The following is a 24,985-nucleotide window of genomic DNA, read 5'->3' as shown; positions in this document are numbered from 1 at the left end:
GCAATCCACCAGGAAATCTATGAATTTAAAAAAAAAGTACTGTATTTTTTTCTGTGAAGTACAATGAGTGAAATAAAATAGTCTTCAGTCATTCTTAGCAGCCATGTGAGGCATTGCCATGAGCTGATCATAGCCTTTATATTGATCCTGACGAGGAATGTTTATCACCTTAATTTGTTGGCCACTTGCAAAAAGCAAAGAAAAACGCCAATAAGTTTGAGAACTGCAGAGACAAACACACAGAATATACATGCAGGAAAAGTAAAGCAATTAAGGAAGAAATTAAGGCGTGTTTGTGAGTCTGTCTCTCATCTCTGATTGGCTGGAATTCCCAGATTTGCTCAGCATTCATCCAATCAGAGGTGCTGATGCTGCCGGCTGCGTTTGAACAGAAACCCGGCATGCACAATGTGGCCAGATGGTCAGTGCTCGCTCTCACACCAGGCCCTCATTTAGGACCATTTAATGATCTCCAAATATATCATCCATGTATGCTGGGGCAGGCAAGCAGTTCTTGGTGGAGGCGCCATGGCCTCATGTCGGCCTAACAGCGAAAGATTTACCTTTGGCTCTGAGATGACAGGGTCAGCGAGATGACCGGGTTTACGCTGAAACTGAGAGGGGTTACAACAGCGTTAGCTCCATTCTAGTACGGAAAACTATGCTGCATCGTGGGTGGGAGACACCCACTGAGTGGCAGAAATCTTTGCTGATCATGTCTAATCAACAAAAACCTAATCGTTCTTATCAAGTAGCTCATTGATGGTCAAACGGACATTTAAGCTTCATAACATTGGGCTTGAGCTGTAGGACAGTTGGAGTTACAATAATCAACAGTGCTGCAGTTGTCTAGGAAATGAAATACAATCTGTACTAAGGAATTTATTTCAGTCATACAAACCAATTTTGAAATATCTAACAGCAGAACATAGTTGGAGGCCTCATCACTACCCACAGATACACTGACAGCGATAACAGGGAGCGATGTGCAAAGATCTTGACAGGCAGAGGAGATGTTGGGAAACTGTTGCAGCATAAATAGGCCATCAAATTTGGAGCGTGTGTTTGGTGATGACAGAAGCACATCACATGGGTATCCAATATTAAAGCCCGAGCTGACTGAGCCAGCATGCAAGTTTCACTTCGAAACTACGAACTCAGCCACATCCTTTGGAAGCTGGAAGGTTTTGTTTGGGCTGTAGTTCTGAGATTTGCTGCTTCGCTATTCTGTGGTTTTGATTTTGAAAGTGTTGCACGACCAAACTAGTGGCCTGGCAGGCAAACTGCAGCATTTCCAGCTTCCTTTACGGATTTTTGATGAGAGACATTTCTGAAACATTGATGAGTGAACAAAGAACCTTTCAAAAACTGCAAAGGAATAACTGTTCCATTTTCAGCAAAACCACGGACATGGAAACATGGCCTGACAAAAATGGAGGCAGTAACATAACCTGCAGTAATATCTCCAAAAACTCACACGTTATTATGTAATGTTTAATTTATTTAACCCCTGCAGTGCCATAACCAAAACGTGCTGCTTTACAAAATGTTAGGTCCTCAACTCTACCGTATGTAACAACGGAAACCCAGGGAACCTTTATGATAAGCTAAGCTAACTGGCTGCTGCTGTTGCCTGAGAGGAAGTCAGACAGAAACATCTGTAGTAGCTGAGGGAGTGAAAATGAAAGTGCAGCGTAGTGTCGGTCGTCTGCCCTGAGAAGACATCATTGTCTGTCAGCACCGGCGTCTGAAAAAGGGACCCAAAAGACAAGAGCACACAAGCATCTACAGACGTTGGTCCAAACTGAGTCAAAGACAGTCCTCATAGTGTCGCACGGGTATTTAACAGCCATATTCTGATTCTGGAAGGAGGCATTTTGGAACTGAAGACATTGATTGGTCCTTTCTGGTACTACACACACACACACACGCGCACACACAACCCACTGTGTAGTTCAGTGCAAGCAAATCACAGTCAGGTAATTGTTACCTAGCAACCAGCCAGTGCTGACGACTATCATTACAGTCCCTGCTAGCAGTCAGATTATAGAAGGAAAAACAGATACATTAACACACACACACACACACATACACACACACACACTTTCAACCTGTCCATCAGGTGATTTGATTAAAATAAAGACTACATCATCAATAATAAAATCTGACACATACACATTAGTGTTTGATTTCACTTGTGTCAGACACTTTCCAAGAGATAATGACCTATGTCAGGAGGGACCCCCCCCCCCACCCCCACACACACATGCTGTGGATACATACATTAACAGAGGGCAGGCGGTCCGGGGCGTCATGCTCCATCAGTGAGAAAGTCATCAAATATTCAGTATTTACGGGGATTAAAGCCGCATGGATAAAAGGCTGCAATCACACAATTGAGATGTGTGTGTGTGTGTACGTGTGTGTGCGTGTGTTTATGCTCATTCTTGGCCCATTGTAATTTGTTTCCCAGCAGCATTTCACAGCAAAAAAATAAATAGAACTTGGGTTTCATGAAAGTGGAGAAAGGTATCTTCCTTCTTTTATAGTTTTTATAATCATGGAGAAAAGTATTAGATCATTTCAAAGCCCTACGTTGCCGCCATAAGACCAAAAACACAACAGTTGCTGAGATTAATTTTGTCACTGACCAAAGATTTTTTTTGCAGCAGTTGTTCTAATGTTCCTTTTCAACAAACATGTATGAAATTATGTTTGTAACATTTATCATTAATACCTGTTGCTTTTGAAGTGTAGTTCATCCACAACAACCGATTTAAATAGATAACCGTCATCATTTACTGCATCTAGTCATTTACTAAAATGATCCTAAATTGACAGTCACTGAAAAAGACTGAAAACCGTGGGCAACCCTTAACTAGATAGGACAGATCATTCAGGAGATTGGGAAAGAGACATTTTTGATTCTCACTCAGGTATAAACACGCCATCGAAAAGATCAGAGAAATTAATACGCTGAGGCGCAGAGATGTTTCTGGCGCTGGCTGGTCACCGGCTGTGCAAGACAGACATCAGTGCTTTCACGCTCCGGGTGAGGCAGAGGAGAAGATGTGTGCGGATGGAAGGCCTCTGTCTTCTACCGGATAGAAAGATTGTGCGAGAGGAGATGGATTTAACCTAAATGAGATTGGATTATACACATCATCCATGCTCACAGTCAGCATTACATAACCCTAGTTATGCATCCCCATCTCATTTTGGGAGCTGGGGGGGGGGGCGTGTCTTCTCAAACATCCCAGGGGGGGATAGCGGTTCACGCATGCTCCCATACAGTAATCACAAAAACACAAATATACACACGCAGAATTAATCTGTTTTCATGCAATTATCAGCAAATAAATGATGTTGAGATCTATTTTTAAAAAGGCTGAGATGTATGCATTGCTTGCCGCACGTGATATTTGAAGAGGATTCAATACAAAGCTGCTTTCAAACATACCGACCAGATATCAAAAGGACATAAACATATGGCAGCGTCTGCTTAAAACGTCAGCAGAAGCTCCAGCAGCTGCAGCCCATAACCACACAACAGCTGCCTTCAATACGAGGCACATGCAGCTACGACCTGTTTGTTATACCATAATGGAACAGAGAATTAACTCCAGCTGTGTGTGTGTGTGGGGGGGGGGGGGGGCTTTTTATTATTTGATTCACTTGTTATAAAAATCAATTGAACATACAAAGAATGAATGCAATCAGGGAATATGTCCATGCGAGCTTCTTTGCAGCAGCTGATTGTGATTCATTTCCCATCCTCCAGCTCAACACTGCCCTCTGTGTCTCTAAGCATCGCCACTGCCAGTGATCTCTTCACGTGGATCCCGTTACCACAGCAACCCAGAGCCAACCAGTGAGTGGCATGAAACATGTGATTATTATGGACTGCTGCCACCCAGTGGTTGATCCCAGTCATATTTGAAAGGTTAAAAAAAAGAAATAACAACAAGCAACATGACTTCTTGGAAAATATGTGCCTCTTTGTCTTTTCTTGTGATGGGTTATTATTTAAAGGTTTATAAAGCATTTCAAGTCTGCTACAAACTGAAAAGAGCTTTGGATGAAAGTGCCTTCCCTCAATACACAATACAGTACATTTACTACAAATAATGCAGTGATAGTGACTTCTGGAGATACATCAGATTTCACATTTAACTGAAACAGCAGTCTCAGCTACACTTTGATCTTTATTAAAAGTCTGTAGCGTTGTTATTTATAGCCGATTTTACAAGCCCCATAATTCCAAAACACTCTTGCCCAGAACTGAAATTTTTCTCCGTCATTGTCAGAGAAATTTGTGTGTTATACATGAAGTTAGAAGAAAACATCTTGTAAGTCCAGCGCAAACATTCTGGATCCAGATGTTGATTCTTGCTGGAACTTGATAGAAGATATTTATTTGTAACAGATTATATTTCACACAAGGTGCTTTGACTCAATGTAAAGAAGCAGACAATGTCATATCTAATTCGAATGGGCTCCATATTTCAGCGCAGATGTTTTCATTTATGGTACTAAACCACAGACGGATGCATGGGTTGATAGAAGAAAATAAACCCCTAAATTGTAGTTGTTCTCTGGGAAAAATGGTATAAAGTTAATACTCTGCAATTAGTAAGTTACTAATTACTGTAATCAAAATATATATTACAAGGTAAGATGAGTATGGCAACATTGAGTATGAAAACATTATCAAACAAAATCTTGATTTGCCACTATTTACATGACAACAGATTCAAACACAAACATCTTCAAAAAGAAATCAACTTTTGAACTCCACCAAAGCTCCACGATTATGATTAAGCTGATGCAAGAGAGGAGGAAACCACAATGATACCTCTAAGAGTCTGTATGAAATGCAATCATCTGGTCAGTAAAACATTGCTGACATGCGGTGTAATGAGATCTCTGGGCAACCTATGTGGTTCTTTCTCCCTTGGAAGTTGCAGCTAGCACAGATTTGCCATTCCATGACAGGCAGGCTTTATTTTGGGCAGCAATAATGGCAGAATCCTGCAGTAATTATAAGACACGCACGCACACACACTTTGGTCTACCTAATGAATAACCTCTCATAGTAATGAAAGAGTGTGCATGATAATATACCAGTCAAAGCTGGATTCCCACCACAGAGTGTTGAATAAAGGTGTCCCTCCAGCTGTTTGTTCATTAAACAGCCAGAATCCCCGGCGAACGAATGCATACAACTGGTGTGACGTGCGTTAAATAAAAACTAGTTCATTTGGGGCCAAAATGTTCTTTCATTACGCTCAAAAAAATTGTTTTAAGACTGATATCAACCAAGCATTTCAGTTTAGCTTAGCATGAACACTAGCAACAAAGGGAAAAAGTGACCTTGTTGTAACCAAGTGTTAAAAAATCTCACCACCAGCAGTTTTTGCTTTCCTTCAGCTGATAGACAACCAGCTGTGTCTTGGAGAATTGACCCCTGGACACATCCACAAGAAGCCTCTGGCTCACATGAACCTATTCCCAAAATTACAAACTTGTGCTTTAATGTAATAAACCCGGTGTGGCACGCAATACATCCAGATATGCTTGATAATATATCAATAAATTGTCATACAGAACTTGAAAAATGTCAAAAGAGCCCCGTCTGTCATCACACGTTGATTAAGAGGGCTCCACTCTGTCTGGATCACTTCTGCAACCCCCCCCCCCCCCCCCCACAAGCCATCTCCAAAACCTCTTCTAAAACTAAGCACCAAGCATTTCCTCCAGAGAACAACTAATATAGTATTTCCTCTGTCAGTACCAAATAATGGCACCAGAGTAGGAACTGGAAATGCTGGTTCCTTAAACAGTCAACGCCATTGTTTTCTCAGCTTCCTGCGGCTCTCAGGACATCCCGCCAGTCACCACTGGACTCTCCAGTTACGGATGAGAGCAATTCACTCTACGTCATCTTGCAATATAAGGAGGGGATTTCTGAGGGAGGTGAATATCAGGAGGGGGGGCACCAGACAAAACGAATCAAATATTTCAACTCTAAGTGATGGGGTTCACTGACCACCTCTATTACGCAGCCATTATCCCAGCTGAGAGGCGATGACAGCTGATGCAGAAGACATGATAGTAAATGATATTAGACACGGGATACACTTATTTTGTACTCATGTCATTCGACAATCCACCGTCTGCCTCTCGTTCTTGCACACAGACATAAAAGGTTCAGCTTCTTCTGTTCTTTTTTTTGCTGCTCTTTATGAGCCCTACAATCACGGTGCAAGAGGTATAGAGGAAAAAAACAGCAATTACAGAGAGGTCAGCCGTAAAGCTTTGGACCAGTCCTATGCCTTCCATTTCTATAATTGCCTCCAAAAACAGCCACACCCAGAGCCGCTTTCAAGTTATTCCCAGGCCAAAGCTGTGCTCATCGGGACTGGACGGCATCAAGAGAAGCACATGGGAGCCCTGAAGCCAAGCGGCATATTCAATGAGTGTTGTCGGGAATAGTTCAATCCACAACGATAATGGATACAGGAGTATAGATTTTACAGATCATGCTGTTACCATGTGGCATAGTGATGATGGGTAGAGTGAAAGTGTGTGCTACAAAACACTACATACTGCAGAAATCTATGCCCTCGGTTTTTACAGGGATGTTGTTCAGTGAGTGTTTTATATTTATGTGAGTTTTACTACATTTACAACATACCCCTGTGTTTACAATATCACAATACATGGCAATAAAGCATAAACTCTGGACGATGACATGTATCGCTACCAACATGAACCCCAATAGAAAAGCAGAATTGCATAGATGGTTTGCAGGCATCATGTGATGGCAAAGTCCTGACCCTGTTTTCCATTGCTCGGCTGCTGAGTCAATCAGTAATGCACGATGGGGAGACACACACACACACACACACACAGAGCCCAGCAAAGGCAGTATGTTCCGCTCCAGTGTGCTGCATCTGTTCATTTCTAAATATAACTAGTGGAGTTAAGGCCTATTGTTCCCTGTGTTCTGTGTGAACAGCTTAGGAGACCCGAGAATGGAGGAAGAAAATGAGAGGCTGGTAGGAGAAACGTTGGTATTATTCTAAAACCTGAAAGGACTAAAAGCTTGAGGAGGATAACATGTGTATTAGAATCTGAGAATCTGCTTGTAATTTCTGCTGCTAAAAAACATAGATTTTTTTTTAAATATACTGCATTTTCAAGCAGAGTTAAACACTTTGGTGCAATCTTCTTAAAATGTGCGCAAAGCAGTTATTTTATATTTTCCCCACCATGCTCAGGTGGGCTGATCTCTGATATCAAAGCAACGGGCTCCAGTCGCTGTGTGGCTATGCCATCATTTCTAAATGGCTGCATCGGTTAAAAACAAAGGTCTCCTCTATATGCTTGATGTTCCCTCTTTCACTGCTGCTGACGACCACAGGCAACGAGACAGAGATGAGATGCGTGTCCCCGTCACGCCTGCCTCCATTGGCTGCAGCAGCATACTGGAACACATCACGCCACAGGGATAAGTGTGTCCTCGCCAGACAACTGATGTGGCAAGACTGGCAGTGAAACAAAAGACAGCGCGCTGCAAGGCTTTTTTATTATGGGCATGAGGATGAAGAAGCTAAAAAAAGCAGAAGCCTTTCCGCTCATAACTAATAATTAATAGTAATAATAACCGCTACTTTGTACCTCAAAGGTGAGACTACAGGCGACAGGACACGCATCGACCTACGTCAGAGTTCGCTCTGTTGAACCTAATATTAATTCTGTACACTAAAGTAGTGAATATATCCAAAGGGCAATCCATCAGGTCTACAGAGCTGTGTGGAAAGAGATCGCTGGCAGACAAGCCCCGACTCACTCGGGGAGATTCATTCAATGAATCCATCATGTGAATTTCCTTCGCTGCCCAATGGATGTGGCTGCCAGATTTTTGTGCTGAGAGGAAGAACTATTTCAGAAATACCAGCTGAGCATGTTTGCCAGAGAGATTTAGCCAATATGTTTAAAAACAAACAAAGAAGCGCTTTAAACCTGAAAGTGAAGCAATGTTGCTAAGAATTACAGTTTTTAAAGTGGAGCCCAAGACGCCTGCTTTCAAATGCATGAGAATGCTTTGCTTACAGTGAGCCGTACGTCTCTAGCCTTTATGAAATAAAATAAAAATACTGTGTGAGAGCAGAGATAACAAACCGCAGCCTGACAGCTGGGGATCATCAACAACTGAAACTAGATTAAAGAGCGGCCTTGGATCTCAGAAGCCTCGTTGTTTTGATGCTGCGCAATTTTATAGGTGCATATCACTTCAGAACCATCCTCAGGACATGCTCACCAAACCCCCCACACACAAGTTCTGTCTAGTTTTTAAATGAAAGCAGAAAGAACAAATGAGACCAAAATTTCAAGCACAGGGAAAGAGCCTTTATCAAAACAATGGATTGCTTTTGGTATTTGCTGATGAACGTGGATTGATTTGTTAGAATTATCAACCACGTCTGATGGTGATGACATAAAAGAGGGGTTTGCCCATTATTATAACTGAAACATGGAAAATTGAACAGTGGTTCCGTAACCAATAAAAGGAGCAAAGGACATCTACGATCACCTCAGACCTGAGCAGTAATCGAAGTGAAGTTGCCCACCTTTGCTTTACTGCTTGATTAAAAGACTGCAGCTACTCGTGAAGCATCCTAACACAGAGCAGAGAGCTGATCCTGGGATGTTTGAGTTGATGGAAACAGAGACAGAACCGAGGTACCAGAAGCCACTTTTCTTTCAAATGGGGCTGCAGTTGCCTTGAGTTTTTGAGACATGTGAGAAGCGATATGAAACTGTGACTATAAAAGATGGAGGGCCTTTTAAACAATGTTGGGTAGGTGCTTCTCAAATGACTTATGGGGAGTGCATGAAATACAACCTTCATCTGCCATCATTTTAAATATACTCTTCCTTTGTTTGTTTCTTTTTTTGTTTTTTTTCATTAGAAGGCAGTACTTTGGCTTCTTGAGAAATCGGCCACTTTTTTTCCTGACATTTATAGATCAAGTAGAGATTAAGAGATAAATTTAGAATAAAAAAAAAAACCTGCTTGTCGCAGCCATAATTCAAGGTTAAAAGAGAGAAAAGAAAGACCGGGTAAGAGAGAGCTTAAAGCTCCTCTCTGTTATCTCACTACCTCCAGCTTTGAACGGTTTCCACTTCAGTGCTCAGACATCATCTTACATAATGGGATCCTGTGGCACAAGACGCATCTCAGAAACATGGAAAAACTGATGAGAACAATAAAATAAGCATTTCTATGGATCAGAAATGGTTCCATTATCAAACAAATGTTTATGTTGATTCTGCTTCTGCATAATTTTTTACTGCTTTGAGAAGTCAAACGCTACAGATGCAAGGTCTGAACTTTAGCCACTTAAACATTCTGCACCGTATTCCGTGCAACTTGTTCAGTCCTTGTCTTCTTCTGCTTTATTTCAATGGGGACCCAGGAGGAAAGAAACTGTAACATCACAAGCCACAATAACAGCCAAAAGTAAGGCCACATTTTTAACTATTATTCTCCTTGGATTTCTGGAGAGAGTGGAAACTACATGAAGCAAGTAAAAAAAAAATCCACCACAACACAAAGCTGTTACGTTACTCTGGCTATTCATGAGTTCGAAGACAAAAATGTATTTAAAGCTGAAACTTGTTCGGCGGCTCAAAGATGCTCCAAGCTTGGCACTAAATATTTGAGGGTTGGCTGCCAACACGCATCACACGCATGAGATATTGCATCACAAATCACAATCTAAACATTGACAAGCACCGAAGGAACCACTGTGGAGGGTCTTTCCAAGCACTCGCTACCTGCAAAACATCAGCGAGCGATGAAAGCATACTTTGAGATACTTTGCCTTTTTATAGGTTTTTGTGTCTTTCTTTTACTCAACCCCCTCCCCAACCTCTGAAGAACAGCTGCAGCCTAAGGTCAACCCCGAGTTACACAAGTCATGTGTTCAAAATGAATTCAGTTGACATCGGCTGCTCGAGCAAAAACACTTCAATCATTTCTTTGTCAAGAGTCTAAATTTACTGTGGAACTATGGGGCGTCCACTGGAAGAAAAACAGACACTGATTGATAGGTGGAGGCATGTGTCAGAGTTGTATGTGAAATCAGGCCAAAGGACGGAAGGAAAATATTGTTTTTTAGAAACGTTCATGTGATACTTTTACCCACTGTTCATGACACAGCTTTAGCACAGCAGCTTCTGCAGAAAAGAAAGTAAGAAATTCTACATGTCTTCAGGCAGCCATCAGGCTAACAGTCATGTCACGATCATGCAAAATGTTGAAATAACTAATGGGCATACACATAGACAAAAAAAAAAAAAAACTATTCAAGTTTATAATCCAGCCTGTGCGCAATTCAGGGTCATCAAATTACCTTTAGTGCATGTTTAGAGTGTGGAATGAAGCCATAAGGAATCCACATAGCAGAAAGGCCTCCCTTAAAATACTGACAACTTCCATATTTATGGCCTGATCTGCTGCTGTGACTAAAAGAAACCAACGCAACCAGAACAATTTGGAATCATTGTGACAGTAATGAGAATATCAGATGAAGGAATTTCGCCTGGAGTTTTCTTAATCATCCTCATTTAACAAACACACATTTAAATAGGTGTGAACAGAAAAAGAGAGAGACAAATCACAGTTACACATAAACAAATTCCAAATATTCTGCACCATTTACTTCAGAAATTATAAATGAAAGTTTGAAACTGATGTTTTACTAAATTTCAGATTAAAAAGCAGCCTAAAAATTAGTATCAGAATGTCAAATGATGGACAAAGTGCACAAAGCATTTTTTACACGAGTAAATCATGCAGGGTCAGGTCAAGAGGTCATGAGTGACATGAATCTCTGGAGATTTGGCTGATGAGAAAGAAGGGAGAAATAGAGACATCAGCAGCATGAGAAACCCTTTGAGGATCACCTTCAAAGCGTTCACCTCGGCTTAACAGCACGCTATAGCTGTATTGACTTTAACAACCAGATGAGCACAGAAAATCCCTTCATGGATATTTTTAGTCTCACAGCTTCAGTTTGTGACTTCAAGCTTGATAACAGAGAACTTTTGAGAAAATTTAAACGTTTCTCACACTATATGCTATTTGTGTCTTTGGAAAGATGCAATTACAGTGCCTACAAACCGCAACAAAACAGACTAAAAGTAGGATTATGCTTCATGTGCATGAAGCCCAGCATGGAATGATGCGTAATCCCTTCCAGATGTGTGTGAATGTGTGTGTTACTACTGTAATGAATGGTAGTAGCTGAGATGGAACGAGAGCCAATCCAACATCAAGCTCTTAGAGATGTAACCCAGAATGCATTTCTTTCTGATCACCTGACTCAAACCATCAGATCCTTGCAAGCAGTGTGAAGACTACAGTTTGTGGTTTTGCAGAATTAAAAACGTGAAGAGATATGAACAAGATATTGGCACCAGCAAGTAAACGTCACCAGTAGGAACACCAAACTGTTCCAGCAGGTGTCACCTTTGTTCCTGGGCCTCAAACAATATCAGTACTTTTACCCAGGAGGCAGGTGTAAAAATACTGAATGCTATAGCTTTATTATACTTACAGTAGTTAAATGTTTAACTGTGTGGACATTTGTAGAAAATGGATTTGTATTATTTCATGGAACAAAATGAAGTAGCAAAAGTAAAATTCCTCACTGAGCAGAGCTTTGGGAAGCATGACAAAGTTCTTAATGAGTCTTTTCTTTTTCTTTTTTTACTTGCAGATGAGCCAATCAGTCTGTTTGAACTTTGCTATAAACACTGAGGATCCCGAATGCTTTTACTCATGAAAATATAAAACTTAAACATCACTGAAGAGATCTGTGTCCACGCACATCTTCTGGCCTAAGCCTTCTTAGCCACACACAAAGAGCTTACACACAAATTCTGTGACAAATCTGTCAAAATGCTTTCATGATGAAAGTGAATTTCATGATGATCAAAAACTTGGAACAGCATAAAAAGATATATGTATGCGTAAAATATTTTTGACTGAGTTTGACTTTTCAAAATATTTTATTCATACATTTTTTACATTTCTTTCTAGACATGGGTTGTAAATACCTGTACCAATTTCTAATATCATTTAACTTTGTGTGATTCATGCTTAATCCCATCTATTCCCACTGATTGCAGCTCTCATGATAATTCATCACTGAAATGATGTGAAATAGATGGGATCACTTGTTGTTTTTGTGTTCTAAGGTAAATAAAATAAAATAAAATAAATAAACTTATCTTATATTTAAATTAAAAAAAAATATTATATGAAATAACCAAACATTTTAATTAGTTTGATTACAGATGTTTCCTGCCTTCCCTTGTCTACAGTTTAATGACAGGAGTGATTTGCTGCCTGCAGAAGCCAATGTCGCTTTGTTTGTTTTTACAGAAACAGAGAAATGTTAATTATCCTGTAGGTTGAAATGACATAACAGATGTTTCCTTGTCATTAAGTGAGCAGGGAGAAAGCACGAGGGAAGAAGACAAGGGAAACAGGAGCGCTGATGTTTTTCAGGGAGTACCAGTGAACTGCCAGCACTTCTCAGGAATGCCAGGCATCCAGCAGGCGGCCCTGATTCCCTCTGGCTGCGTTCAAGTGGAGGCGGGGGGGGGTCTGACCGAGGACCATTACTCCCAGATATCAGACTGACACCAAGCACAACCCACACATTAAAAGAGCACCAGGAACCGCCAGATCCTTTGGGTGCTGGGAGTGTCTGTGTTTCAAAGTAAATGCCAGGAAGAAAGACCAGGTTATAAAACTTCCAACATGTTCCTTGATTTTAAATGATCGGTTTAATCTCTACGCTCCCTTGCTCTACTTAAAACCAGGAATTGCTCTGAGAGTATAACATTTTCTGATGTTTGCACATTTACAGGTCGACAACTGTCATGATGACTCAGGAGACATGACAACAAAATAAAAGCGATAAGGGGGTCAAAGTCTTAATATGTCTGAAAATACTCCCTCCTTGTACTTTAAACTCATAATCATTCCATATCATAAAATAATTCACCATTTACCTGGACCTCTGAGAACGCCATGGAAAGAGTTCAAGTGACCCCCTAGGCCATAGAAGGGAAGACAGAATGTGTCAGACAATCGCTGAGTGTGTTTGCGTTTGTTGTGTACCTGGTGAGTTTGTGTTTTAGTTTGAAAAAATTAACCCTTTTAAAAATCAAAGCCGAGTTGGGGGGGGCATGAAGGTAGGAACTTAAACCCCAAGGAGACCTTTAGATAGTTGTTTCAGTTTTGTAAAGAAGACCTGAAACGGTTAGACCTCACATGATTCTTTACATATTTGTTGGGGCAAATACGAATCTATCTCACACGTCTATACTGGTTTCCAGTTTAAAATGCTGCAGGCTTGGTGCAAACCACAAAACTACAAGTTTGTGTGATATTCGGCCTTCCCCCACAGCAATGTGAAGACTGTATACACTCAGGTAGTTTTCCCTGTGCATTCCTCAGCACAGTCACACACTTGTCACACACAGCAACGGCCCAGTACTGAGGTGATATGGCCTCCTGTAACACGACTCGCATCTCTATGGAAGGGAAAGGAGACTGAGAAGACAGGAATGAGAGATGTGATCTATGCCTACAGTCTGTCACCTGGTCTTGGACCACATGGATTGCTCTCATTGGCTGGTTCAGCAGCCTGTGAGGCACAAAGGGTGTCTTGTGTCTCAGATGGAGCAAAAATAACTCCCCCCTTTAATTAAGGGACAGGAGTATGTGCTACTAGTTACAAGAAACTGATAATAAAAGTCACAAAGTCAACTCAGGATGTAAAAAAAAAAAAAAGAGTACAAAGTGTTTCCCAGGAAAGTTAAAGATTCCTGTTTTATCCCAGATCTGTCGGACCAATAGCAGTCCTGGAGAGCCGAGCTCCTGTCCCAGGGGTCGAGACTTTAGCTCCAGGGGTCAGGTGTTCACTCTGCAGCCGCTAATGGGCATACAATAAAAAGGCAATGATGCTACACTATATCCGAGCTACTGTTACGTAACACATTTAATGATTTCCCCCAGAGGGGAGGTCCGTGTGTGTTTTGTCAAATTCTGTGTACAGAGGTGAGACAACACGAGAGCGAGGAAAGATTCATTTGAGGAGAAAGACAAAAACATCTTTCATTTAGAATAAAAAATAAAAATCATTCAGTGTTGGCTCAGGCATCACGGAACTCTCCGGATTTGTCCAAGGTGAAACGAACCAAAGCATCTTCTCAATACACTGTAGGGACTAGCTTGGATTTGAAACTGTGGCTGCATCCTTCTCCCTCGAGCTGCCTCAGACACATGCAGATTGAGCATAGACTGTCGGCGATAGGTCAAACTCATCTGGCACACTGGGAGCGACTCTCGTGGACAAATGCTTCCGTTGACTTCCCCAAACAGAGATACGGGGCTGGAATAATTGTTTAAACCAGTTTGTCCACGGCTGCATACAGTTTCCAGCTTCTCCGATGGTGATATTTGGTCCTTCATTCTCGAGTATATATTTTTAGATTCAGTGGCAGACAACAACATTCCAAGGTGCCACCTGAAACTTTGCTAAATTGTGATGTGTATAAAAATTGAAGTCACAAATCACAGTTTTTTTTAATATTTTATAGATTATATAAAATCGTATTGCATTTAATGTGCAACATTTCAAAGAATTAAAACTTCAAACGTCTCTTAAAAGTTGTGTTTTCGTTATTTCAAAGAAGTGATGAAGCAACAGAGTAAAGTGCTTCCTCTGGAGCCGCTGTCACTGTAAAGTGCCTTGTGTGTGAGTGTGTGTGTGAGTGTGTGTGAGTGTGCGTAGGTGTGTGTGTGTGTGTGCGTGTGCCTGTGTGTGTGTGTGTGTGCGCGCGCCCCCCCAGGTCTGACCCACAGTCGGTTCAGCAGTGATGGACAAACGAGGATGGGGAGAAGTGTCAGCGCAGCTTCACGTCAAGCTCCCTGAAAACTCCAGGCTGTTGTGGAGAGATGAGCAGCGGCAGTTTCACACGCGTCTCCATCTTGATCTCTGTTTACGCCGCTTCGCCACTGGGATCACTGATCAACTCCTTTCTGCATCCGTGAATCTCCCAAACACACAGACGCACTCACACGTGATGCGCACGCCGCTTTTTATTCTTGTTTTCACGCTGAACTCACCTTGACGCACGGTTCTCAACCTGACGGGCCCTTTGCAGCACTTAATCCCAGTCAGAACGTCATCGAGGGGTAACCCAGACACAGAAAGCCCCTCGACCTCCAGGAGTATCTCCCCCTCTGTGAGTTTACCGTCCTGGTAAAGCGCAGCATCCTCGTTGACTTTCCCGATGTATGGGAATTCTCCATGCTCGGCTCCGCCGCGCAGCTCAACGCTCTCGTCCCAGATGAGCGCGCAGTCGTTCACTTTTGTAATCCAGTGGTTCTTCTTGTGCATCACTTTCGCCATGCTGACTCTGGACCCCCCCCCCAAACTGCAAGCTTTAGATCCGCGGGGTGCTGTAAAGCCCGTCTGACGCATGGCACGGAGACTGTCCCAACACGCAGGAAACTTGCGGGTGTTTAGGTGTCACTCCGTGTTGGAACAGCTTGAGCCTTCTCCCGAGCCGCGACATGCCGCTCTCAGGAGGCTTAAATAGCCATTCAGATTAAATTCTTTATTCTTCCGCTGTCGTTTCCGCGTATCCGGTAACACTCGGGATTTAATCCGCTCTCTGATTGTCCGAATAATCTTATCCTCGTGGATCTTCTTGCCGTGTCTCCTGCTTCTGAGAGTGTTTTTGGAAACTTTCTTGAAGTAAAAAACAAAAATGTCACTTTTACCTTTCCCGGTGAGGAAACGTTGCTCGCACGCACGCACGCACGCACGGCGGCGCCTTTACGCAGGTTAGCGCGACAGGCTCATCCTATTTGCTCCAGCACAGTGGATGCAGAAATAGTGGAAGGCTGACGCATGCGCACAGCTGCTGCTCCGAGAGGAAAATCCTCATCGGTCACACAGCAAAGTGATGCGCTCCTCCCCGCCCGATTCCAAATATATATCTTGGCGATCCAAGATGTTTTTGTTTTGTTTCTTTATTCATTCACACAAGTTAAAAAAAAAAAAATCTTCCACTGGACTTTTGAGAAGTTTGGGCAAAATTCTGCGGTGATTTGGGCATTACATTCCCATGGCATAATGTCTTCACACATTATTCCTCCAAGAGCTATTAAAAAAAGAAATGCTTTTTAATTCAGTCAGTGAGAAGAACCCTTGGCGTTGTCTGGCAGGAACATTAACCTCAATAGTAAAATGACCTGGGGATTCTGCAGAGTGGAATGAGTGAGGAAGGATCAGGTGAGACACACATTCCTCTGTGTTCCCTGCCTGCTCACGTGACGCACAGCGAGGGCAGTGGCCTGGATAGGAGTGCATGAAAAGGCAGCTTTCCATCCCATTTCATCTCAATGTTGAGTGCTGGGAGCGTTCATAATGGCTGAACTGCCATTCTTTTTGCCTCTCAATATACTGTATATGTATGTGTGTTCAAGCCAAACGTTTGGACATGCCTTCTCACCATCTTTATTTTTTTCTGTTTTTTACAGCTTTCTACTTTGTAGATTCGTACTGAAGACATTCAAATGTTTCCAAAAACCAATCAGCTAGTTAAAGTGATGGAGAATGTGGGAAGGAAGTGAAGAATCGTGTGCAGGCAGGCTGGAACGGGTGGAGGAAAGTATCAGGTGTGCTCTGTGACAGGAGAGTGTCAGAGAGGATGAAGGGAAAGGTCTACAAGACAGTGGTGAGGACAGCCATGATCTGCGGCTTAGAAACAGTGGCTGTGAGAAAAAGACAGGAGGCGGAGCTAGAAGTGGCGGAGATGAAGATGCTGAGGTTCTCCTTCGGAGTGACCAGGTTGGATAGGATTAGAAATGAGACAATAAGAGGGGCAGTGAAGGTTAGACGTTTTGGAGATAAGGTCAGAGAGACCAGACTTCGATGGTTTGGACATGTCCAGAGGAGAGACAGGGACTATATCGGTAGAAGGATGCTGAGGATGGAACTGCCAGGGAACAGGGCTAGAGGTTAACTCAGGAGAAGATACATGGATGTAGGGAGGGAGGACATGAGAGTGGCTGGTGTTGGGGAGGACGATGCAAAGGACAGGGTGAAGTGGAGAACGTTGATTTGCTCTGGCGACCCCTGATGGGACAAGGAGGAATAGGCACAATAAGAAGAAGAAAATTGTGGTTAGTCACATTTTTTTATTTAATCAAGGCCAAAATGATCAACGCAATTTTGAGGCTCAGCTCCCGTTCATTTTAAGTGACTCTGAATTAGATTTAGCAATGGAAAAACTCACTTTGTATTTTACACAACTAAAAAGTGAGTAATCAGTAACTCATACCAGCCCCTTGGTCAAGAGAAATAACAAGAACCCAACACTGAACACAAGATAAGGTGAGCCAAAAGCACTAACATGAAATATTGAATTACAATTCCTCTCGGCTTGTGTTTGGTTGTTCGTGTTAAAGTGAGTTTCCCACCTAAAGCTTGGGAATGCCGTGAGTCCACAATCAATACATCACAATTAAACATTAACCAGCAAGTCAAACACTGAAACTGATGTAGTGGTTGGGGAATAACAGATACTGCATGAACACTCTCATTATTAACAACAACACATGCTGGTTTAACTGTAGTTTCGTCAATAGCTTCATTCAAAATATGCTCTCAAAGTGATTAATTATTTGATTTACTCACCTTTCTATATATTATTGAACAAACTGTCAATTTAAAAAGGAGTTGAAAAGCAAAATAATTGTTTTGGTTTGAAATTTGAGTTTAATGTCGCATGGCAGATTGAGATATCCACCCGCACAGCACATCAAATATTTACCTGACCTCAAAGTCCACCAACAAATGAAGATCTACAACAATTTGTTAAATGCTAAGAATATATTATTTTATGAAATGAAACCTTTAGTGGAGGAAAAAGTACATTAAAAAAAAATATTTTTTGCAATAAATGATTGAAAAAGATGGTTAATGGAGACTTGTCCATGGATTATGGACATTAAAACCTTAAACTGCCAACTAGACAGAGCAGTGAGCTGAAGCTAAGTGCAGCATGACTGTTTAAAATCAAGGTGAATGTCAGATCAAGGCGTTCGATTGCATCCAGTTTGCAACCGCACCATTTTAATAGTTGCTTAAGTTGTTTTAACTTCGCAGTCTCTTCACCATTGGTTGCTAGTCTTGGATTATTCTGTACGGTTTTCTTTTTCCTGTTTTTCTTTTGTTTTGTTTTTACATTTTGTCTGCTGGGACCTCTTGTCAGGTCATTGTAAATGAGAAGCTGTTCCCAATCGATTTTAGCAGGTAAAATAAAGGTAAAATATATTTAGACCTAGACATTAGACCTTTAATCTCAGGATAAGGATTCGTTCAAGAGCAGACTGCCTGGAAAGGTGGACAAATATTCCATGTAGTAGTAGAATAAATGAGACCCAAAGATCGATTCAGCAGCTGCTTGTAGTTCTGTTGTGTTTGTTCCGTAGAATCATGACAGACAGACACCATTCCAGTACACCTTTCTCAGATGATATGTAATATTCCAAATGTCTCTCAACATAGAAGATCCAAATCTTCTCTTTTAATGACACCTGTAATAGATGCAGCGGACAGCAGTTTCGATTTAATTAGCACAATCTCCATTTTGTGTATGTAGTGCATACAAAAATCGAGATTGCAAAATTTGAATGTGGCAAAAACCACATGATATAAACACATAATCATAAAAAAACAAAGCGGCTCTTTAGACGTCTAATCCGTGGTAATTGTGATTGTCTCATCATAAACTCTGCTTGTTAGCACGGGATGAAGATTGTGGGAGTGGGGGCAAAAAGAAATATAGATGAAAAGCTGCATATCGATATTCAAACATGGAAAAGTTAATCATTGATTGACTATTGACTTTAATTAGTCATTAAAATCAGGGTATTAGTGCTGTAGTGTCACAAAAGAAAGAGATAGTGAGCGTAGAACCGAAGAAGACATCATGAAAGTGACAGGAGTCATCATGCAATGGATGTGGCTCTGCAGCCCCCCCCCCCCCTTACATAAGCTGTACGCTTGACTGCAGGCGTAGAAAATGAGGCCTGTCCCCATGCATTGAGTCTTTCCCTCCACTGGTTCTTGAATCTTCGCCATGCAGTACATAACAGGAGCAGATAGTGAGCAATATTGAATTATTCAGGCAAAGAGAACATTGCTGTTGACTTCAGCATTGAAAGCAAAGCAATGTAAATTCATGAAGGCTAAATTGATGCTTCCCAAAGTGTTCCTCTTTGTGTTCTGGTGGAAAAAGCAGGGAACGTGTTGATTAATGTGTCGATGAGAAGAACAGTTTGTTGTAACCTATAGTAACTAACTTTGTTTTAATGATTTGCGTTTTCATTCAGCCCATTGTTGTGACCACTACTGAGAGGATGTTTGGTGGCTCTGAGGATATGGGCACTAAGCTGCAGGACGTGACAAAGCCTAGCAATTAGGGAAGGATGCCTTATTTTTAATGAGGATATCCTGCACTCACAATCCTGTCATGTGATCATGGTTGTCACAACAACTCTGACTAGAGCCGAACTTCCATGGATTTGACAGACAGTTGTTAACTTTGCTGTAAGCATCTAAATGATAAATTACAGGATTTTCTAACTGAATTGAAAGGGAGTTAAGGAACAGGAATACAAATGTGGCACACGGTGAGGAGCCCCAAGGTGTAGTTGGAGCTCAAAGTATATCCGCCGTTCCAAACAGAGACGTTTGAGGTGTTTCAGGTACCTGACTTGGACGCGTCTATGTTAGCATCACAGTGCAACATTATTGTTATTATTAGTACACATAATTTATGTGAAATATTAATATGCAAAGATAACTAACAAATGCATCAGGATGTTTTCTGCTCTAGCTGCTTAAACAGCTGTCTTATAAAGATGGGCGAATGATTTAAGATTCAGCGACGATACCTTTACCTTCACATTGGTGTCCAGTGACCTTTAACTTATTAACTGAATGACGTAAATTATACTGGCAGAACAACACAAGGTGATTAAAATAAAACACTGAATACCATTCATACTTTCAGTCAAGGCATGTTTCCAATTTACAAATTAAAAGGTGAGCTTTTAAGCATCGTTTTAAAAATAAACACCTCTATGTTGGTAGTGAATATGGCACACATTCCAGAGGAAACCATTAAATAAAACTTTCAATTAGCTGTGGAATACCTTCTGACAGCCAGGAGCCCATTTTCTGCTAAAACTTTTGATCTGTGGCTTCTCTTTCTGGTTCAATGAATCGTTTTGGATACTCTACTGCATATAGAATGTCACAGCATATACAGTACTGTGTGTATGTGATATATAGATGCTTAAATTCTTGCAGTAGTTGAGTGGTTAATGTAGTCGCCATGTAGTTCAGTAAGTAAGTATGAGAGTCGGATGCTGCATAAATGAATTGGAAATTATGTATCTTGTCAACAAGCAAATATACCAGTCAGAATAACTTAATACTAATTAGGACATTTACACGTATACTACCATGACTGCAGGCCTGCTATTTAAATATACATGGCCCCAGGTGATGGATTTGAACATGTTTTTTGTGATGCAATCACTGAGCAGAAACACAAGCTCTCTTTCTACCAGATGCTTTCTGTCTTTATAGTACACCTGTTTCCAAATAGCATTCCCTGGGAACTGAAGCGTTCTAGCCAGACATCTTATCTTTCCTAGATAAGCCAGAGGTTACACTGATATGGAGATATGCACATTCCAAGCTCCATTCATTGGTAAGAAATAATCACTGTTATTCATTGCATGGCAATAATTAATCTTAAATCTTTATTTTTTTCTGGAAATTTAGACTCAATTGTCTTTACCTGCATTCACTACTTTTGTCCAGATCATAGGCAGAATGTTTCTTTTTCTTTGCATCATGCCGTAAAATAATGGATGCTTATGCTTTCATACTGTTGTTTGTTGATTTATTTACCAAGTTTTGTTCAGTATTACTGGAACCTTTAGTTGGTTTTACCAATAAATTATTTATGATGGTTTTCTTATTGGACTCCTTGAAATACCTTTTTCCCCTCCAGTGTCTGCACATCCACAGCTTTTCATCTGCTTGTTGCACATTATGAGCACTTGACACGACTCAAAAATGTATAAAAAAGACATTTTAGACATTTTGATATGTAACATGAAATGTGCAGGTGTGAATAACAAAATAATTAATGGATAGCTTCCATTATAGTACCAAAATCTTAAATAATCGCTCACTGTAATCTCTTACCGAGAAAAATAAATAGGTTGAAGCAGTTTTGGATTTATTTAGTTTTTAATTCATACACTTTTGTTGGGTCAAATATCTTGAAGGTAGCATATTTTTATATTTTATTTTGTTTTAGCTTTTTTGTGCCATTATGATAAAATAATATATATATATATATAATTATTTGTGTAACTTTATAGTGATAAAAAGCAGATTGATTGATTTTGATTTTATTTTGAAAAACATTTAAACATACAAGATGGACTTAAAGAAGTCTGCAGAGAAGTAGATAAGTAAATGATGTAGCCACACACACACACCCTTGAAATTGTATTCCCCTCAAGTTCTGTCGTGATGTATAGTCTAATGCTGCTCCCCAGTGGTTGAGAGCGGTATAGCATATCTACTTCGCTAAAAGGGTGGAGAAACATACACAAAACCAAATATTGATTTATTAGAATAAAATAGAAAAATAAGGAAAATGGCAAACAAAATAAATAGTGGCAGTGTCCTGGCGGAAGATGGACTGGACATTTATTGTAAAAAAAAAAAGAAAAAACTTAAATAAATACATAATAATAACTACACATTACTTCAACTTGACTGTAACTTATTATACTATTACTACGGTAGCTTGTATATTCATGCAGTAGAAGTATACCCAAGTATTTGGCATACCTCTTGTGTTTTATAGACCAATATACAATTGGTCCTATTTTTGAACTGAATCTAACAGTACAGTACAAAGCAGACAGGGTTTTTTTGGAATGAGTTCCTGCTCCACTGCCACGCACGCAGCGCCTTGGAAGATCAACCATCAAGTGCTGTGGAGGCCGATGGGCCCTTAGAGACTCGACCTCATGTTCCCAAGGTGACTCAAAGGTGTTTCAGAGATTATTACTCACAGTGAACCCAGAGTCTTTGCCAAGTCCTCCATATTACGTACATATTATCAACATTTGACATAGCCTTCAAGCAACATGTTGATTGATGGTTTGAGAAGTTATTCTTACAATTGAACGAGGGAAAGACAAATAACATAATGTGATGCAAAGCCCTTTGTTCCTCAGTGCATCCAGACACAGGAGAACATGAGAACGTGTCACCTTGACAACTTGATAGATAACAAAATGCAGAGCTGCTCTGTGAGACAGCCCAGCAGCATCTGTTCTGCCTGCGTAAGGTGTGCAAATAGTTCAATACAGAGAAGAAACACACAACTCTTTTTCTTATAAAATCTTACTTTGAGTCTGTTATAACATCCTCGCTGATATGCAGGTGTGTAAAGGCCAAAACCACTCTGTTCAAATCAGTTCAGGTGAGCCGCAAAGTGACCTCAAAGACCTGTACAATAGACTGACCAATCAGTCGAGTCAGTCAACACCCTTTCAGCCCCCCATTTTGGGATCTTGTCTCAGATTCCCACCAGTAAAATTAACATGTGTTGGTAATCTTCTCCTTCCACAGCCATTTCTTCAGGCCTAGGTGGTTGATGAGATTGCTGGGAATGATTATAATGAATAGTCACGCATATATATTGGGATGACGATGAAGACTGATTGGAATTCTACATTGAATTATATTTTATATGCTTCTTTATAATTGTTTTACGGGTTTTTTGTGGCTGCAAATCCTTTTTTTTTGTTTGATTGCATAAAAAGAAACAAATTTCTCTCCATAGTGGACCCGCCGACTACAGTTTTTCCCGTTTCCCAGTTGGGGACTGACCATATTTCCAATCCAGTCCATCCATGCAGTCATTCTAACACTGACCTCCATTCCTCACCACCCGCCAACAGCACGCTCTGGCAGAGGGGAGTCTCCTTCATATTGAATAATTCCTTAAATGGCTTCCCATAGCGAAAAAACTGACCCCACCAGGATGTGAGCACAAAATCTATTCCTTCTGTTCACAATAAATCTAATCTCACTGCGGGTTTATCATTTTTATTTCTTCCTCTGTCTCATCACCGCTGACAAATTTGAACCAGTGTTTAGATTTAAAAAAATAAAACAGGATGCTATTTACAATTTTGCTATTTTGTTTCAGCTGTGATGAGAAGATGCCACATACTTTCATGCACATTGCCTCCAGATGGAATTATAACCTTGTCATGTGTAATTTTGAGTTCAATGGCTTCAGATAAAAAAAAAAACTAGACAAATGACAAACTAGACAAATATACTAAGCCTTTTATTGAATGGCGACAGGAATAGTCTCCAGGCCACTCTGACCCTGCAAATGATTAGCAGAGCTTCATAGAAAGTAAATGGATGAATAAACTCAGGCAAGCAAAGCAAAACATTGAAATTAAAGAAGTACCTGTATACAGAAAATGTATCTCATGCATTTTGGAGCTCAAGCAGTTGGTCTGAATATAATGCTGTTATTCGGCCTGATTGGTAACTTTCCACAATTGTTGCTTCCTGCTCTACCACGTCCACCACTCCGTTTCATGGCTCGCTTATCAACCCTAATAAAACCTCGTACATAAAATGTGCATCCATCTTATTTAACGTTATGTCTGCTTTTCTTTTTTTAAACAGCTCAGCTCTTCTCTTCTAACCACCATAATTATTTGTTCATAGAAAAATGTCTCTTTCTGAAGACATGAACTTTTACTTAGAACCTCGTCTCAGTTTCACAGCAGGCCTCCAAGGGAACATAGCGATTCCAGTTGATTCTTCTTTTTGCTCTTTGTGATTTACCTCGACCTGGATGACTGATAATAAACTGAGACTCAGTCTTTTTTTTTAGAAAGTAGTTTTTCATTTTCCATGCCCAACTGTGGAGTTGACTGAAGAGGTGAGAGGCCAGCCAGTGATGACTTATGACTCCTTCAATGCAGTGTGGGAAAGAGATTTCAGATGGCTGTTTGTGTCCTCAAATTGCTGTTAAACATGTGTTTACATTATCAAAGGATTCAATGGTCATGATCCACACTAAAGAGGCTGCTCCGTAAATGGACTGTACTTGTCCTTCGCTGTGCCAAAAGCGCTTTACATTTAAGCCTCACATTCACTCATTCACACGCTCATTCACACTCACTCACAAGCAGTAATTTGGGGTTCATTGTCTTGCCCAAGGACACTTTGACACGTGGATAGCACTAGCCTAGGAATAAAACATATTTCCACAGGATGCAAGTTTATACTAATCCACAAGCGGGCTAACAGATGGGTGAATATTTCACTTGTGTAGAAACAATATCTTTTTTATGTGCCAATGTTGGGAGCTGTGTATGTCAGCCAACAAGACTTTATGAGGCCATATAAATGTTGTGTTTGTGGCTTGTTTCCTGCTATCATCAAGTCAATTATTAACACTTTAACTTTGAAAAAAAAATTAATAATGTTGGCTTGAACACTCAGATGTTTGACTGCTGTTTGTTGCTGAGGCTTTATACTACAAACAACCCGCTGATGGTGCCAAACTCTGGCATAATGAGAGCAATCGGATCGAACCAAAACAAGCCATTTGCAGACTATGAAGCTTGACATACATTTTTGGAAAGCTGAAGGGAGCTGCAGATTTCAGTGATAATTATCTTTACCACCAGTACATATATATATATATATATATAATTTTTACAATGACAAGCTGCACACATGTAAAG

General features: G+C 40.7%; 1 protein-coding gene across 1 annotated transcript in view; it reads right to left on the bottom strand.

Annotated features, from left to right (window-relative positions):
• LOC137899641 (membrane-associated guanylate kinase, WW and PDZ domain-containing protein 1-like) overlaps positions 1-15,503 on the bottom strand; it is a 57,676-nt gene extending 42,173 nt beyond the window's left edge. The window contains exon 1 of the mRNA XM_068743682.1: positions 15,218-15,503. Within this exon, the coding sequence (XP_068599783.1) occupies positions 15,218-15,503 (286 nt within the window). The remainder of the gene's footprint in view (positions 1-15,217) is intronic.
• Positions 15,504-24,985: the final 9,482 nt, after the last annotated feature.

The sequence above is a fragment of the Brachionichthys hirsutus genome, chromosome 2, assembly GCF_040956055.1.
Source record: "Brachionichthys hirsutus isolate HB-005 chromosome 2, CSIRO-AGI_Bhir_v1, whole genome shotgun sequence".
In the NCBI taxonomy this organism is placed as follows: domain Eukaryota; kingdom Metazoa; phylum Chordata; class Actinopteri; order Lophiiformes; family Brachionichthyidae; genus Brachionichthys; species Brachionichthys hirsutus.
Note: the sequence above shows the minus strand (reverse complement) of the source record. Positions and strands in the feature narration are given on the sequence as shown.